Source organism: Ambystoma mexicanum, chromosome 7p (genome assembly GCF_040938575.1).
Source record: "Ambystoma mexicanum isolate Mex_15411 chromosome 7p, UKY_AmexF1_1, whole genome shotgun sequence".
Classification (NCBI taxonomy): domain Eukaryota; kingdom Metazoa; phylum Chordata; class Amphibia; order Caudata; family Ambystomatidae; genus Ambystoma; species Ambystoma mexicanum.
The window spans coordinates 231,015,251-231,031,217 of record NC_090939.1 but is presented as its reverse complement, the minus strand read 5'-3'; the positions used below and the strand labels follow the sequence as shown (position 1 = coordinate 231,031,217).

The 15,967-nt window shown below is 43.6% G+C and overlaps 1 protein-coding gene across 3 annotated transcripts in view; it reads left to right on the top strand.

The window, feature by feature from the left end:
- The window catches only part of DOP1B (DOP1 leucine zipper like protein B), a 1,145,257-nt gene that overhangs the window by 420,631 nt on the left and 708,659 nt on the right, over positions 1–15,967 (top strand). For all 3 annotated transcript variants that reach the window (XM_069636119.1, XM_069636117.1, XM_069636118.1), the window contains exons 6-7: positions 4,624–4,722; positions 14,586–14,709. In XM_069636119.1, coding sequence (XP_069492220.1) covers positions 4,624–4,722; positions 14,586–14,709 — 223 coding nt within the window. The remainder of the gene's footprint in view (positions 1–4,623; positions 4,723–14,585; positions 14,710–15,967) is intronic.

Here is a 15,967-nt window from a genome sequence, read left to right as displayed (position 1 = left end):
GCTGCAGCAAAGTCGTTGGGCGCTGCAGTTCGACAACCTCTGCCTTTTTGTCCTAGGGGACAGCAATGGAGTGGAGGTTCTTTTCGCTATTACTCGTCCTTCAGTAAAGCGAGAGGAACTAGCAGTCAAAGAGGCCACCATAAGAGTGCAAGAGGTGGAAACAAGGGTACTCGAGGTGCCTAGGCCGCTCGGGCAGTTTCCTCTTTGCCCTCAGGCAACGCCGCAGCTGCTACCACTCAGTCATGAGGCCAGGTCCCATGGTTCGCCGGTTGGGGGAAGGCTGGCGCAGCATCTTGTAGAGTGGCGAGCCATTACTTCAGATGTGTGGGTTCTGGAGATCATAACCCACGGCTACTGTCTTCCCTTTCGGCAGAGGCCTCACGACAATCCACCTGGGAATCTCTCTTTGAAGAGTCCGGATCCGCTCCTTGCGCAGGAAATTCAAGCCCTGCTGGAGAAAGGCACCATAGAACTGGTGCCTGTGGCGGAGAGGAACAAGGGATGGTATTCCCCTTATTTTTTGATTTCGAAGAAAGACTGGGGATTGAGACCCATCATGGACTTGCGCGGGTTGAACAAACTCCTCAGGAAGGACAAGTTCAAGATTGTTACTCTGAAGTCCTCCAGGCCCTTCAACTTCAGGACTGGTTGGTGTCTCTCGACCTCAAGGACGCTTACTTCCATGTGCCGATCCATCCCAAGCACAAGAAGTACCTGAGGTTCGTGGTTGGCAACTCGCACTTTCAGTTTCGGGTCCTGCCGTTCGGATTGACCTCCGCCCGATGGTTTTCACCAAGCTCATGGTGGTGGTGGCAGCGCATCTCAGGAAAGGGGGGATTCATGTCTACCCCTACCTGGACGATTGGTTGATCAGGGGGAGCTCTCCCGAGCAAGTCCTGGATCTTCTGTCCGTCACCTGCTACTCCCTTCACAAGCTGGGCTTCTCCCTCAATTTAAAGAAGTCCCATTTGACACCAACGCAGCGGCTCCAGTACATCGGAGCAGTGCTCGACACGTCCCTGGGGCAGTGTTTTCCTCCTCAGGTGAGGGCTCTTCACATTCAGTAGATGGTGCACAAGTTTCAACTTGCCCAGAATCTCCCAGCGTCCGAGTTCTTGAGACTGCTCGGCCTCATAGCATCCTGCATTCTTCTGGTGCCAGAGGCTCGTCTGCGGATGAGATCTTTTCAGTGGGCACTCAAGCTCCAGTGGTCTCAGTCCTCCAGCAGGCTGTCGGACCCTGTTCAGGTACCGCCCTCGGTCGCCCAGGACCTTCTGTGGTGGGCCGTCGAAGGCAATCTGATGAAGGGGGCCCCATTTTGGCTGCCCTGGCCAGAGGTGGCGATCGTGACGGACGCATCTCTCACGGGATGGGGAGCTCATGCCAACGAGTTGACGGTCAGCGGTCGTTGGTCTCCGTCGGAGTCCAGACTCCATATCAATCTGTTGGAGCTGAGGGCCGTCAGGCTTCCCCTGAAGGCTTTTCTGCCGACTGTGCGAGGGAAGAGTGTCCTGATTCTAACTGACAACACAGTGGCCATGCACTATCTCAACAAAAAGGGGGGGGGGGGACAGGGTCACTTCCTCTGTGCAGGGAGGCGATGCAGCTCGAGTTCTGGGCTATCCAGCAGGAAGTTTTGATCTTGGCCGTTCATCTGGCCGGAGACGACAACGAGACGGCGGACGCTCTGAGCAGGCAGAGCACGATCTCTCACGAGTGGGAGCTGGCTCAGGAGATTCTCCTTGAGATCTTTGCCCTTTGGGGGACCCCTCAAGTGGATCTCTTTGCCTCCAGTGTCAACCGGAAGTGCGAAAGGTTCTGCTCGCGGGAATTTCCTCCAAAAGGAGCCTTAGGATACGCGTTCGTGGTGGAGTGGTCATTCCCACTGCTGTACGTGTTTCCTCCAGTCCCCGTCATCCCGCAAGTACTGTGGAGGTTACGGAGGTCCGGTTCCCGGATGATCCTCATTGCTCCGGCGTGGGTCCGGAGGATGTGGCCCTTCTCGACTTGTCCATCTGCCCTCCACATCGTCTTCCCTACCGAGATGATCTGCTCTCACGGGAGGGGGGGGGTCAGGTTCTCCATCCGGAGGTCAGATCCCTCAACCTTCACGCTTGGATTCTGAAAGGTTGAGGTATAAGGATTGGAACCTCCCTGAAGACGTGATGGAGGTGTTCCTCTCGGCCAGGCGGCCGGCAACAAAGTCTCTGTACTGTTGCCGTTGGAGAAAGTTCTGCGACTGGTGCAGAGTTAAGAATGTGGATCCTTTTGAATGTGACATTCCCATGGTTCTGTCTTTTTTGCTTTCCTTGGCCAACAGGGGCTTGCAAGTGGGGACCGTTAAAGGTTACCTGGCGGCGCTGTCCATATTTAAGCGCTCATCTGTAGAATGTTCCTATTTTAAGATTCCTTTAATTTCTCAGTTTTTGAAAGGGCTCACTAATGTGTTCCCTCGCCACCTTTTCTGGTGCCCGGTTGGGATTTGAACCTTGTTCTTAAGTTTCTTATGGGTGCTCCGTTTGAGCCTTTGCATTCTTGCCCTTTGAGACTGTCAACTCTGAAAACTGTGTTTTTTGTTGCGGTCACTTCTGCTCGCAAATTGAGTGAGTTACAGACACTTTCAGTTAAGCCACCCTTCACTGTGTTTCATAAGGACAGGGTTGTCCTTAGAGTTCGTCCTTCTTTTCTTCCGAAGGTGGTTTCGGAATTACATTTGAGTCAGAAGGTTGTTCTTCCGGCATTCTATCCTCCTCCACATCCTGGTAAGGAAGAGGAGAGACTCCATAGGCTTGATCCTAGGAGAGCGTTGAGCTTTTATTTTTCGCGCATGTCCCGGGTCAGAGTGGACGATCAACTTTTCATTGGTTACGCTGGAAAATGTTTGGGACAAGCTGTGACGAAACAGACTGTCTCGTTGGATTATTTTAGATATCTCCGAGTGTTACCGCTTGGCGGGTAAGGACCCTCCGGCTGGCTTGCGGGCCCATTCTACCAGGGGAGTGGCTGCGTCTATTGCCCTGCAGAGGGGTGTGCCTATTCGTCACATCTGTGATGCAGCCACCTCGGCTTCAGTACATACTTTTGTACGGCACTACTCCCTCGATTCCATCCGAAGGCAGGATCTGGCCTTTGGCAAGGCAGTCCTTTATTCCGCAATTTGATTGGGCATGCTAAATTTGTGTTCTAAATTATTTTCCCACCTACTTGCTTGGTACTGCTTTGGGAGTCTGTCATAGATATGGAATACGTCGGAGGGCCCAAACCCCTCGAAGAACAAGTTACTTTCTTACCTGGTAACGTTCTTTCGATGGGATGGTCCGACGACATATTCCATATCGCTCCCTCCCTACCTTCCCCGCTGCAGAATTTATTTTGCGATTGCAGCTTGCATTCCGCAAGGCCTTGTGTGTCTGACTGGCAGAAAACTGGTGGCACACGTTCTGGGGGAAAAAACTACAACTGAGGCTATGGGCGTCATGCGTCCTACTTATCACATCGGGTGACGTCAGCCGTTGGAGGAGGTCCTCGGGGGCGGCGCATCGACGTCATGGACGCAGACGCCAAAGATTTTCCGAAGCAGCACAGCTGTGGACATTACCTGTCATAGATATGGAATACGTCGTCGGACCATCCCATCGAAAGAACGTTACCAGGTAAGACGGTAACTTGTTCTTCTCCAGCATGGGTCTGGCATGGATTCACATGCAAAACCTACCTCCTACCCCTCTGTGGCTCTTCTCTTGATCCTACTGCCACTTGACGTGCCACTAAATCTGAAGATGGCTGCCAGAGGAGGGGCTTAGGTAGACGGCAGTCATTGGCTGGGGACAGTATGACCCAGAGACCAGTGATTGGTTATTAGGAGAAAGACAGTTCAGAAACGAAACTGAAACAGATTTTTTCTTTACTGAGGATTCCCAGCCTGACGAATATTCATGAGCATGTGAATCCATGCCAGACCCATGCTGGAGAACAGCAGTTACAGGTAAGTAACTTGTTTCTTCACCCATACCCATGAAGTATGTGGTTTCACTACTTTCCTCTACACCAGAGGTCGGCTCTTCAGATGCTTTTGACTACGAATCCCATGATTCCTCACCATTGACCTTGCTGGCTAGACTTGTAGAATTGTAGTCAAAACCACCTGGAGAGCCAAAGGTTGCAGACCCCTCCCTGACCAACACTATTGTCTCGTATGGGTTTTTAGTGCAAGCTACCAGTCCTCATCCAAGCATGTATGTGGGTGGAGTTCACCCTGGTAGGGCAAAACCTCTTGTCAAATTTCTTCAAACCTACTCCTTAAAGAAATTTCTGCAATCGCCATGGTCTTGGATTACCGCAGACATTTGATCTACCAGTCTTGATTTCTTTAGTCTAATAATTTTCTATTTGGCAAACATGTATGTGGCCCAAGCCAAAGGACGGCACAGGTGGCAAGGTCTGTTTACCTTTTAAGAGTTTGGGGTTCAACTCATTTCAGAGAGAGTTTTAAATGAAGGAGCGCTTGAGGAGGGTACGCTGACAAAAACAATGCCTTTGTTGGCAAATAGCTCCTTGATAGAAAGACAAATAATGCGCAAACACCCTCTGACGCGTAACAAATGCTTTTTGTCTTTGTTGCAGATAAAAGCTTTGTGCCTTTCCGTCATGGATTCCAATGTTCTCGTACAAAGAAACACTTTGGAAGTCCTCCTGTTCTTTTTCCCATTTTACACGTGTCTGGTAAGTGGCCTATCAAAATTCCTTCGTAATTCAGTATGTCATTGCTGTACTGTATACTTTGTTCATGCATGTAATATTTTGATATTCTATGTAGTGGAGACATTATGCAAGTGAAGATAATGTCACGTAAGATCCAACATAGGTTTTCTCCTCCATTAGAAGCACTTAATGTCTATTGTAAATCAGTGTGATTTTAGTTTGACTTATTTAAGAGTTTAGGATCCAAGTAATTCAGAGCGCTCAGCAACAGTGACATCTGTTTCCCATGTAATGTGGAACGTCCAAACAACGTGTCATATCACATGTTACTCTGCACAGATTAAATATTCCACTGTCCAAGCAGATTGTGTTCACAGAAACATCAGATTTACAACTTGAATATTTAGATTTATTTTCATATTTCTTGAGAGAAAAAGCTTGTTTGGTAGTTCACTGGTTTAGCATTGAAAACCATTGCCCTATATGCTCTTCCAGAAATGGGGGCGTATTCCGCATAATTGGAATGCAGGTGTCTACAGAATGCTGCCTATATGGGGTCTTGAATGTAGCCACTTGATGATAGCTTGAAGCATGCAGGATGTATCCACCATAATTTATCAACCCAGGTGTTTCAGACTGGAAGCCCAAGCCACACGCCTAGATAACGCTGTGGATGATGAGCGTCTTACAGGTTTCAGACTGGAAGCCCAAGCCACACTCCTAGATAATGCTGCGGATGATGAGCGTCTTACAGGTTTCAGACTGGAAGCCTAAGCCAAGCTCCTAGATAATGCTGTGGATGGTGAGCGTCTTTTTGGAAAAGCAATGGAGGAACCCTTACTTAAGGCTAAAAAAAGCATCAGATTCTTGTCCTTTGGGCCCCTTGCTGGTTGCACCTTTTCAAGCGGCGGTTCTTCCAATGGCAGAAGGGGATATGTGGCACAGTACAAGCCACGAGTCCAATAACCCTTAGGGTGTTCAAAATACTCAAGGCAGCTGGCCACAAAACCAATGGGCTATTACCCCGTCCAGTTTTGCTGATTTTCGACTTGATAGGAGAGTTAGAGCATGCGCAGCAGTTGCCCCACCAAAGCCAGAGCATCACTGAATCAATGACTGCACCCATTCGATTACATCCAATGTCGCCCCTTTAGGGAGAAGAATTCAGAACTTTGCAGACGCGTGGGAGGCAATAACAACAGGTCGGTGGGTGTATGAAATGGTGCGTAGCAGATATTCCATACATTCCATGCTCCTCCAAACAAACTGCTAAGAAAGTTGTCCACGCAGCCGGAACGTGTCCTATTGCAGTCAGATTTGTAAGCCATCATTGTAAATGGAGCTTTATAGCAGGTTTCTGGCCACTAAAAATGACGTGGTAATATGGCCGGTCCTAGACCTACAGGTGGCAAATAAGTTGGACAAAGTACGAATATTCCGAATTACAACAATTTGAAGGTGTGATGCCTTTTCTCATAAAATGAGACTGTGGCAACCCTCAACTTGAGAGCTGCATACTTTCATATTTCCATGTTCCCAAGGCGGGTGTATGCTTTGGTCGTCCACCAACTAGTTGAACTTTCTTTTCTTGTGTTTTCTTTACCATTTTATATGACCAAAAGGTAAATCCTGGGGTGGTTGGAGGATGGGGAGCAGAGGGCCTGCCCCTGCATTCAGTGGTTAAAAATAAATCAGTAAAACAATGTGTCCAGTTAAAATTTGTTTAACTCACACGGACCCCGAAGCACATCAATGATTTCTACACCATCAGTCCAAAGTTCGTTCTTTTGAGATATCCTGAGCAATAGATGTCTTCAGAGGTACTACCATAAGAGGGGGTCACGCCAAACCGTGCTACTGTGCTAACAAAAAGAAAAGCCAAAATCACTTCTGCATCAATCGAGGTGCCCAAATCAATTCTGGTCCCATCACAGACACATGAATTCCTAGAAGCGGACCCAAACACATCTTCTGCAGTAGCTTTTCCATCCAAGGAAACTGATCCAGCACTTTTAGCAGTGGTTCTTTATCAGCAATAAATCTAATCATGGGAAGGACAATGGTTGCACCGTTAGGCATGATGGTGTTGTGTATTTGCTTTGTGTCACATGCTTAGTTAGATCATTTTAGGATTGGCTCAGTACACAAGTCACAATGAAAAGAGGGTTGCGAATGTGTAGTGGGAATAACCCCAAAGGTCGTAAATTCCCTACAATGATGGAACCCACCCAAAATGTTAAGGGATCAACCATTTGCAAGTCCCCCAAGTGCAAGCCACCATCGCTGCAAACGCCTGTGCGATGGGTTGGGTAGCTCTTGCCCATGCATTAAAAGCCAGGTGTAAGTAGAAAAACTATCAGACACACCTATATGTTAACATTATGGTGCTTATGGCAGTTCAGAAAGATTCCAGACATTGCTAACACACAAGTGTTATCATAAAAACAGTCAACACTACATCAATGCTTTGTTTAATTTTACAGGGGCTCACGTACCCACACACTTTCATGAATAGATCCACACACATGGCAATGGTGTATACCAAAGGGAATCTGGCTTCCAGCCAAGAATGTATCATGCAGACCATTTCCTAGCAGACCCTCATCCGGCAGGTCCAGCAGGAACATGAGTGGGAACTGAGCACAAAATCGCTCCCAACAGATTGTCATGCATTTGGGCACTCCTGACAGATTTATTTGTGACAAGTGGAAAAGGAAGATTTCACAGCCTTGCATTCGGGCACCCAGAGCCTGGGTCTCTAGGCAATGCACTATGGATGACCTGGTCAGGCAGATTTGACCCTGCGTTGCCACAGGCACCACTGTTGCACAGGGCTGTCCGAAAAACTCATACAGCAGAGCTCAACCCACATTCTGATCCCTTCAGCCTACGCACACCAGATGTGGTGACCCCATCTGTTAAACTTAGTGGCAGAACCTCTAATCAAGTTAAGCCCAAAGTAAACTCTGATAAAACGGCAAACACCACAGGTTAGACATCCAATCTGACAGACACTGACCTTGGCAGCTAGGCTCCTGAAGTCAGACTGTGAACATTTACCTCTACTGCAAAGATGTATGGACAGCTTTATGGCAGCACTCAAACCGAACACGCACTCATGTTACTGCATCAATTGGAAATTACTTGTTATTAGAAGTGAAAGGCACACTTTCAACCACATTATTTGCACGGCATCGAATGTGGTTACTGGTGTTACCTTTTGTACATAGGTTACAATTGTATAGAGGTACTCCTAGGACTACTAGTTGCACACACCACATCACATCACATCACATCGCATCTCAAAGGCAATAATGGAAAATCCCAGTGGTAAATCCCTTCCTGGAAGGGCTGAAAGGGATACTCCCAGGAGTGGCTAGTCCAGCTGCATGGCAGGATTTTAAGATCGTTACACCGGCTAATATATAACCACCTTTCAAACCAATTCGCAAATGCTCTATGAAGCATCAGGCGTACAAAGCGGCTTTCCTAACGGCCGTCTGTCCTATCCTGATGGAGCATCACTCTGTCGCATGGGCCTCGAGTGTGGTAGATGTTAACTCACTCGCTTAGGAGTGTGCTTTTTTTAAACCTAGGGATGCAGTCCCTACAATACAATTTCAACACCCCACTTGGAGCAATTTAATAGGGCAACTTTCTTTCCTATGCCTTTTAGATAGATGGCACACCATCGAGATTCCAGGGACAGCCCCGTCATCGTAGAGGAATGGCGAAGTTCTTCCTTGGGGACAGCGAATAGGCTATTCACTGGAAGCCAAATAATGTGGTTCTTCCACCCGCGTGTGAAAATCTTTCCCTTCAGTGGATTTCTATCCACACACCAAGTAATAACAATATCCCCTGCTCAGTGTTCTTTAAAGTTAAAGTAATGGATACATTATATTTTTTTTGTTTTGTGGGCCACACTAGTTTTACTTGTTGAAATACTACTACTTGAAAGTGAAGAAGTTTTAAGTTATTTTTTTGATGATGTTATAGGAGTTGGCATTGCAGAACACTTGTTTTTTATTCGTAGGTGTATGAGACCTTTTAGTTTTTGAAATAGAAGAAGTTGAATTTCTACAATGTGGTTTTTGGGGGGGCTGAATAAAAGTACTCTGCGCCATTGAAATAGTACCATTAGTAGTAGATCATCTTTTATGCAGCTTCTATAGTAAGTCTATAGTTTTTAAATATTGCTAGTAGTAATATGGACTGTCTTAGTGCTATTTTTTGGAATTTGTGGATATTGAACTGTTGGAATAGTAGTATCTCTAGTAACATATAATGCAGGTTCTATTTCGATTTCAATAAAAGACGTTTGCAATGTAGAAATACATTCAAATTTAGACTGTTTTTAATACATTTTATTTTGTTGACTTTAGGTGTTTCACAAAGTGAATGTAATTGATGAGGTGTTGTACAGGTAGCCTAAGTGGTAACATTGGGAGTATTGAAAAGTATATTACTATTTTCAGTTGTTTTTTTAAATGTTTTAAAGGACTTGTGGATACTGAAGGAAGGACTTCAACTTGTTCGATAAATATTGTTGCTGTGAAAGTATTATGGTATTTGAGCGCAGACATAGCTTTGAGAAGCAATGTAGCGCTTTACAGAGGTGTATACCACTACAGATGCATAACGGAGCGCTTTTCAGAGGTAACAGAACAGATATACAGCGGCAGGGGGTAGGATACAGAGGGACACAGCTGTACAGGGTGGCAGGGAGGAGAGGGGCGGGCAGCGTTTAGAGGCGATGTGATGGCCTAGGTGTTGAGGTGGAGAGACTCCTTGAAGAGGTGGGTCTTAAGTTCTTTTCTGAACTGTAGGAGTGTGGGAGTGAGTCTGATGCTGACGAGGAAGAGGTTCCATAGTCTTGGGGTGTAGACAGAGAAGGCTTGTTTTCTGGTCCTTTGCTTTTTGCCGTGGTGAATTTCGAGTCTGCACGTGTCCTGGCTTCTGGTGCTGCGCTGTCTGGTGGAGATGCTGAGTTTCTCTGCGAGGTAGCTGGGTGACTTGAGGGCGACTGCCTTGTAAATGATGCAGCAAGACTTGAAGGTGATACGTGCATACAGTGGGAGCCAATAAAGGTCGATGAGGGGGGTGGGGTGATGTGTTCGTATCCGTGTAGACCCTTGATGAGGCATGCAACTGCATGTAGGACACTTCTAAGGGGCACAAAATGGAACGACGGGAGGCCTTTGAGGAGTGCATTGCCCCCATCAATGTGGGATAAAACCAGTGCTTGAAAGGTGGATATAAAGCTGTCTGTAGGGACGAAGGGCTTGACTTTCTGCAGGAGGGAGAGCTAATACCGGGCAGCTATGTGTGTATTGAAGGAGAGTGGTTTGTCAATGTGGAACCTGAGGGACCTGACGCAGGAGGTGAGCTCAGGTGTGAAGCCCTCAGAGTTCATGGTTGAAAGCCAGGTCTATATGTCTGGGTGTTCGGTGTTGTTGGTGAGGAGTAGGAATTCGGTCTGGATCAGCAGGAAGCAGGTTTTGACCATATGGATGTCCTTGAGGGAGTCAATCTTGAGGTATAGCTGTGTGTCATCATCGTATTGGTGGATGTGGATGTTGTGTGTGGCTAGGAGGGCTGCCAGAGGCTCCATGTGTAGATTGAAGATCACTGGGGAGCGGATGGAACGTGACAGGTAGCATTGGCTGATTTGGTGATTTGTTGATTGGTTAGTGTAAATTATGCATGCAAAGTTGCACGTGTCATTTGTGAATGAAAAAGGAATATGGTTGGCAATGTTCACATTGCGTTTTTTCAAAATGGCACACAGGCCACTTGTATAAGTAAAACTGGTGTGTATGAATTGGGTGTAATTTTTAATATTTTAATGTATATTAAGTTTTGTAAGATAGTAATGTCCTACATCTGCAATATAAGTGAATTTAGCATTACACATGTGAACATGTTTGTAGTGTTGCAGAGTAATTCCAATCATGGGAGTAGAAGTATAGGTGCAACGTTATTACAATATACATACATGCATGCAATGTTTATTAAATTATGCGTATTGTACATTAGGCATGCATGCACATGTGGGGTTTTGTATGTTATGCAAATTATTGTAGTTTACGTTCTTCATGCTTGTCTTCATATTTCTATGCACGCATCTTTCATTAACCCTACGCTTGTATTGTATTTTGGTAGTTTGTTTCGTATGCTTCACTGATTTGTAATTACGCATGAGTTTGTGTGTGTGTGTGTGTGTGTGTGTTGATGGAAAGCACTTTATTTTTTTCAAAGAGAAAAACAGTGCTAATTGTTGGTGATTCATGGGTGTATTGGCTCGAACATTACATGAGGCAAGCACTAAATGTTTCACCATTTAGTGACATGAAGGTGGAATGGCTTGGCTATCATGGTGGAAAATTGCAACAAATATTTCACAACCTTGTTGTGTATCCTGATCCATGCTGCAGGTAATAATTTGGGAACTCAAACATGTTTTGACATTCAAAGTGACTTGGTGCGCCTAGCAGGATTATTACAGAAAAAAAGAATTCTCATGTTCGGCAGCACATACAATTTGGATGCATGGCTTCGTGGATCATCGTAAGATCAATCGTGCGTGCATAAATGTAATTTATATGTATATATGTTCATAAGACTGTTGCTTCCGCAGTTGTTGAAAAGCACTCCCCCATTCAATAAAGATTCCTCAGGAAACTGGTATTACAGGTATCTTTTATTAAATATATTTGCGCAGCACATGGCTGTTTAATATATCCACTAACATTGTGGCTCTCCCAAGGTGTGCAGCCCACGCATAGCAGAGTTATATATATAATGCATATGCAGCGGTCACTGCCATATAGTTTAGGTGAGTCGGACTCCCATAGGAACCTCGAACAATTCTATTGTTAGTAACATTTAAATTCTGTGACTTATTTGGCTGATATTTTGAAGTTGGTTAGAGATGCATATGCCCCTACCGACTGTAAAGATTCGTTAAATTATTATTATTAAGAAGACAAAAAAGAAAAGTTGCGGCCTACTTCCCATTCATTTTTCCATAGACAAACAAGGTACATTTTTGCCGGACCGCACAGCCCAAACCGGTGCGGTGCACGGATTTGGACCAGGTCCAAAATAACTTTGCCACAAATCGTTTAAAAGAGTCCTTTTTGTATTTTGGGGTTATTCTGTGCAGTATTTCTTTAAATATTTGACGGAGAAGTGGGTGCCCTTTAGTTTACCAAGGAATATTTCATGACAGATTGCTGGGTTTAAAAGGTGAGCACCTTTCTTTCATACTTTGCCAGCATATTTATTGGAACATTTGCTCTCTTAGCATATTTTTCTGGTGTTCATTACTTTTTTTTAAAGTCCAATGATATTTTGTCGTGCTCGCTTTCCTCTAAGGGGAAGGTCAAATGAACTACATTTGTATATTTCGCTTTAAGATATATGTTCACTTACTGTGTCTGTATTCCTGGGTTACAGCTTTTGATTTTCGCGATGGAGGCAAATGTACCTGGGCATGTTATTCTTGCAGCCGGTCTTTTTTTTCCCTTTTCCGTGCTGCTTAAATGCAGTTAGTTGGGGTTGTGCAATGTATCACAACAGTCACCAAGAGACTAGCCATAAAACAAGGAGCTTGTAGCAGGCTGCTTAACCAAAGTGTTTGATACTCCGCAAATAATGTAATCTCACTCCCCATTGCAAGTTCTCAAAGCCTGTAATCTTTTATACCGAACAATGCCACTGTCAAAACAGGCTGAAATCAGTTTGCGATTGATGAACGTCTTTGAGTGATGGGTTGCAAGTGTTGTAAAATATGGAGTGGCCGTGCCCACTGCCCATGGTCAAAGACCATGGCTAGTGATCTGGTAGCGTTCTAAAATGGACAGTGGGCACGACTATCGGCCACTGGCCATGGGCGAAGGCCATGTCTAGAGGTCTGGTAATGTTTTAAAATATACAGTGGACATGACCGTAGGTCGTGGCCACTGGCCATATGTAGAAGAATTCTATGGAATAACAAAACCCTTGAAACTCAAGGAATAAACTTTAGTTGTAGGGGCGATAAGGTGAGAACTTAATGCAACAAAACCCCTGAAATTCAGCTAAAGCCACCCTAACTTCACACCCACTGTCGCGCAGCCAATGACATCACAGGTGTCATCACTGTGGACATCTTCTATGACATACACAAAAGTCAATGTATTAAAGAATTGGATACTATTTAAAGATTACTTCTACTTTGCACAGTATGCATTTTATTTTAATTTTAACATGTTAATTATTTACCAAAGACACACAGAAAGAAATATACATCTATGTTCATGTTTTCAAGCAAATGTTGAATTTTAAAACATCATTTATTTTCTATACATATATAAATTTAGAGTGATCACTTTTTTTCAATACGCATGTATGGAAATCTTAAAATATATCTTAATACATAGTTTCTTGTTTTAAAGTACTTCTAATTTCATTTAGCAAATGATGTGTACAAATGTATTTTACAATAAAACAATTGAGTATTTACATGTTTATTTTAAAAAGTAGTAAATAATCGGGGTTCAACATGTTACTTTCCATTCAATTCTATTTTTTGTGTAAATGTGTGTACAGATTATATTATAGTGAACATGTCTGAGATATATTTGGCACAACAAGCACATTCTAAGCAGTGTACTATTTATAATTCAGATACCATCTTTTACCAAAGTACTACTAAGGAAAGCTTCACAAGTAACGATGTGATGCATGTGTAGTTGTTTACTGTTTCAAACAATGTACTAATTGTGTTTCAAAAACAGATTTGCGATCTTTCTGTTTTCTGTGTACATTAAGTTGGATCCCTCTGAGAGCCACATATTTCTAGCTGTCACCAACAATCCCTCTTTCACCATTTATACTTTATTTGGCACTGCATATGAGTCTGACAGTAAAGTGTCAAGGTTACTTTCTTCAGGGATCCAACAATTAATCAAAAGCGGACTGTTTTTTTCTTTCTCTGCACTATAAATACAGCCCTGAACTGAAAAAAAAAGTTTCCTTGAATATTTTCCTACCTGGTGTTTTAAGCAAGCCCTAGGATAAACAATTATGACAAGACCTGTAGCATTACTCTATTGGACCAGGTTACTTATTTCTCCCTGTTTAAACTACTATCCCACCAAATACATTGTGGCTTCTAGTTAAAAACATTTATAGATCCCTTTGTGGTGACCTCTATGTTCTTTATAACTTCTCTGTATTGCAGTGTGCTAGATTCCTGTACACCTTCCCCAATATCTCTGGTGGAGCCAACCCACTGAAAAGAGTCGAGGATACCTTAGATAGCTTTGGATTTGCCCTGGTTTGTCTGTAGGTGACCTGAGTGTTAATGAGGTGACCTGAGTTGTAGAGGCAGGGCAGGAATGAGGAAGGACTTATTGGTATGTATTATTTATAAAAAAAAGTTGAAGTTGGACATAAGTACAGGAACCGGTAAGCGACTCCAATATAGTTAACCAGAGGAGATAGTACTACATCTTCCATTTCAGTACTACATCTTCCATTTCCACTGTCCCACTCGGAACACTCAAACACTCACGCAGCTGATCAACACACACTTTAATTCTCTCTCTCTCACTCAATCGCTCTCTCTCTCTCTCTCTCACTCATACACACACATATTCCACAAGTTCTCCATGCATTCACATGCATGATACTTTAGTAAAGACTATCTTCTTTTCCACTCCTGTAAGACCAGGTGGTTCCCCAAGGAAGTAAAGTTTACTTCTTTGACACTGTTATTCTATGTAAAGTGCTTGGCAATTGTTTTCACGTGTCTCAGTTTCTGTTTGTGTCCATTTGATTGTGATTTTACGCGTGGCACTAGGGGACACTTTTCACTGATTGTACTCTTTCTCTAGGATCCCAACCAGTGCTCCGTCCCACTCCTCAAGTCCGAGGTTGTTCACATTCTCTCGGCAGCTACACAGACTCTTCTGAGGCGAGACATGTCTTTAAATAGAAGATTATATGCATGGCTGCTGGGTAAGTTTTGATACTTTATTGTTGAAAGTAAGGTTACAGTAACAGATCCCCAAATACTGTCATCTTCAAACCATGGAAAAATGAAATGCTCATTATATTCCATAAGAGTTAGCTAATCTATCGATTTCCAAATATTATCTTTTCAGTGATTGACTTTTTCCAAACCTTTACAACTTGTATATTAAGAATGTGTGCACAAACATAATGTATGCACCAGTGTTTAATTTCTACAACATGCTGCTTTAAATGGGCCTCCTTGGTTGCAAGCTCATTTCGGGAATATAAAAGAAAAAACGTCCCCCTCAAGCGCTGAGGGTTGGGGGACTGCTACTTTGATGCGCAACCACACAAAATATTGTTCTAATGTTCAACCCAAGAACGTCATTGCTACATGGTTTACCCATCTAGACCCAGAGTCCTTTTATGAGCCTAACAAATTGTATGACAACAAACAAGGTATTGGTTCAACCACTGCGCCTAGACCATTGATCAATCCTTTCCTTAATATACAGTCTTATCAATAGGTATTGGTAATATTTCCAATTCTCGCAAATGAGAGATTTCAATAGATTCTTTCGACCTTACAGAACACAGGTCTTCTTCAGGGCCTAAGTATCACCTTTTAACATTACATTGATGAATACTAATCAACATAAAATACACAAAATACAAAATTAATTTTCCAAACACAATTGAAGTTCAACACAAATGTGAAAAATGATATTCATTGAATTATCAATATTTGTTGTCAACATTATAAATACTGCATAACAAGCGAATCAGGAAACATTTTGTATCGAGGGGGTGAGGTGTCATTATCAAACTTAGATATAAAAAGAAAAAACAAAAATCCTACTGCAGTATCTTTACATCAACTATTAAAATACCTCATTAGCATTTATTAAACGTTTCCCGTTCTCTAATGAAAAACCTGTGAGTTCACATTATACCACCATGTCCAGTGTAATTAATGTTTTAACTATATATAACCTTATTAATGTGACCCTTGGCCATTCCCCATGTCATCATATTCAGACAGACAAATTAATGTGGAATGTTCTCTCACACATCCATGCGTCCTACAAATAATCCCAAGTGACTCTTGTCTTGCTCTCACCCTTGAACACCATAAATCCATTGTGCACAAATGCCCTTAGTGCCTTTTATTGATCCCATAGTGAGATACTTTACCTTTCTTCTAAATTGATATTTTAACTAAATTATAGAATGGTGTCCAAAAGTTTGCATATTATCTATA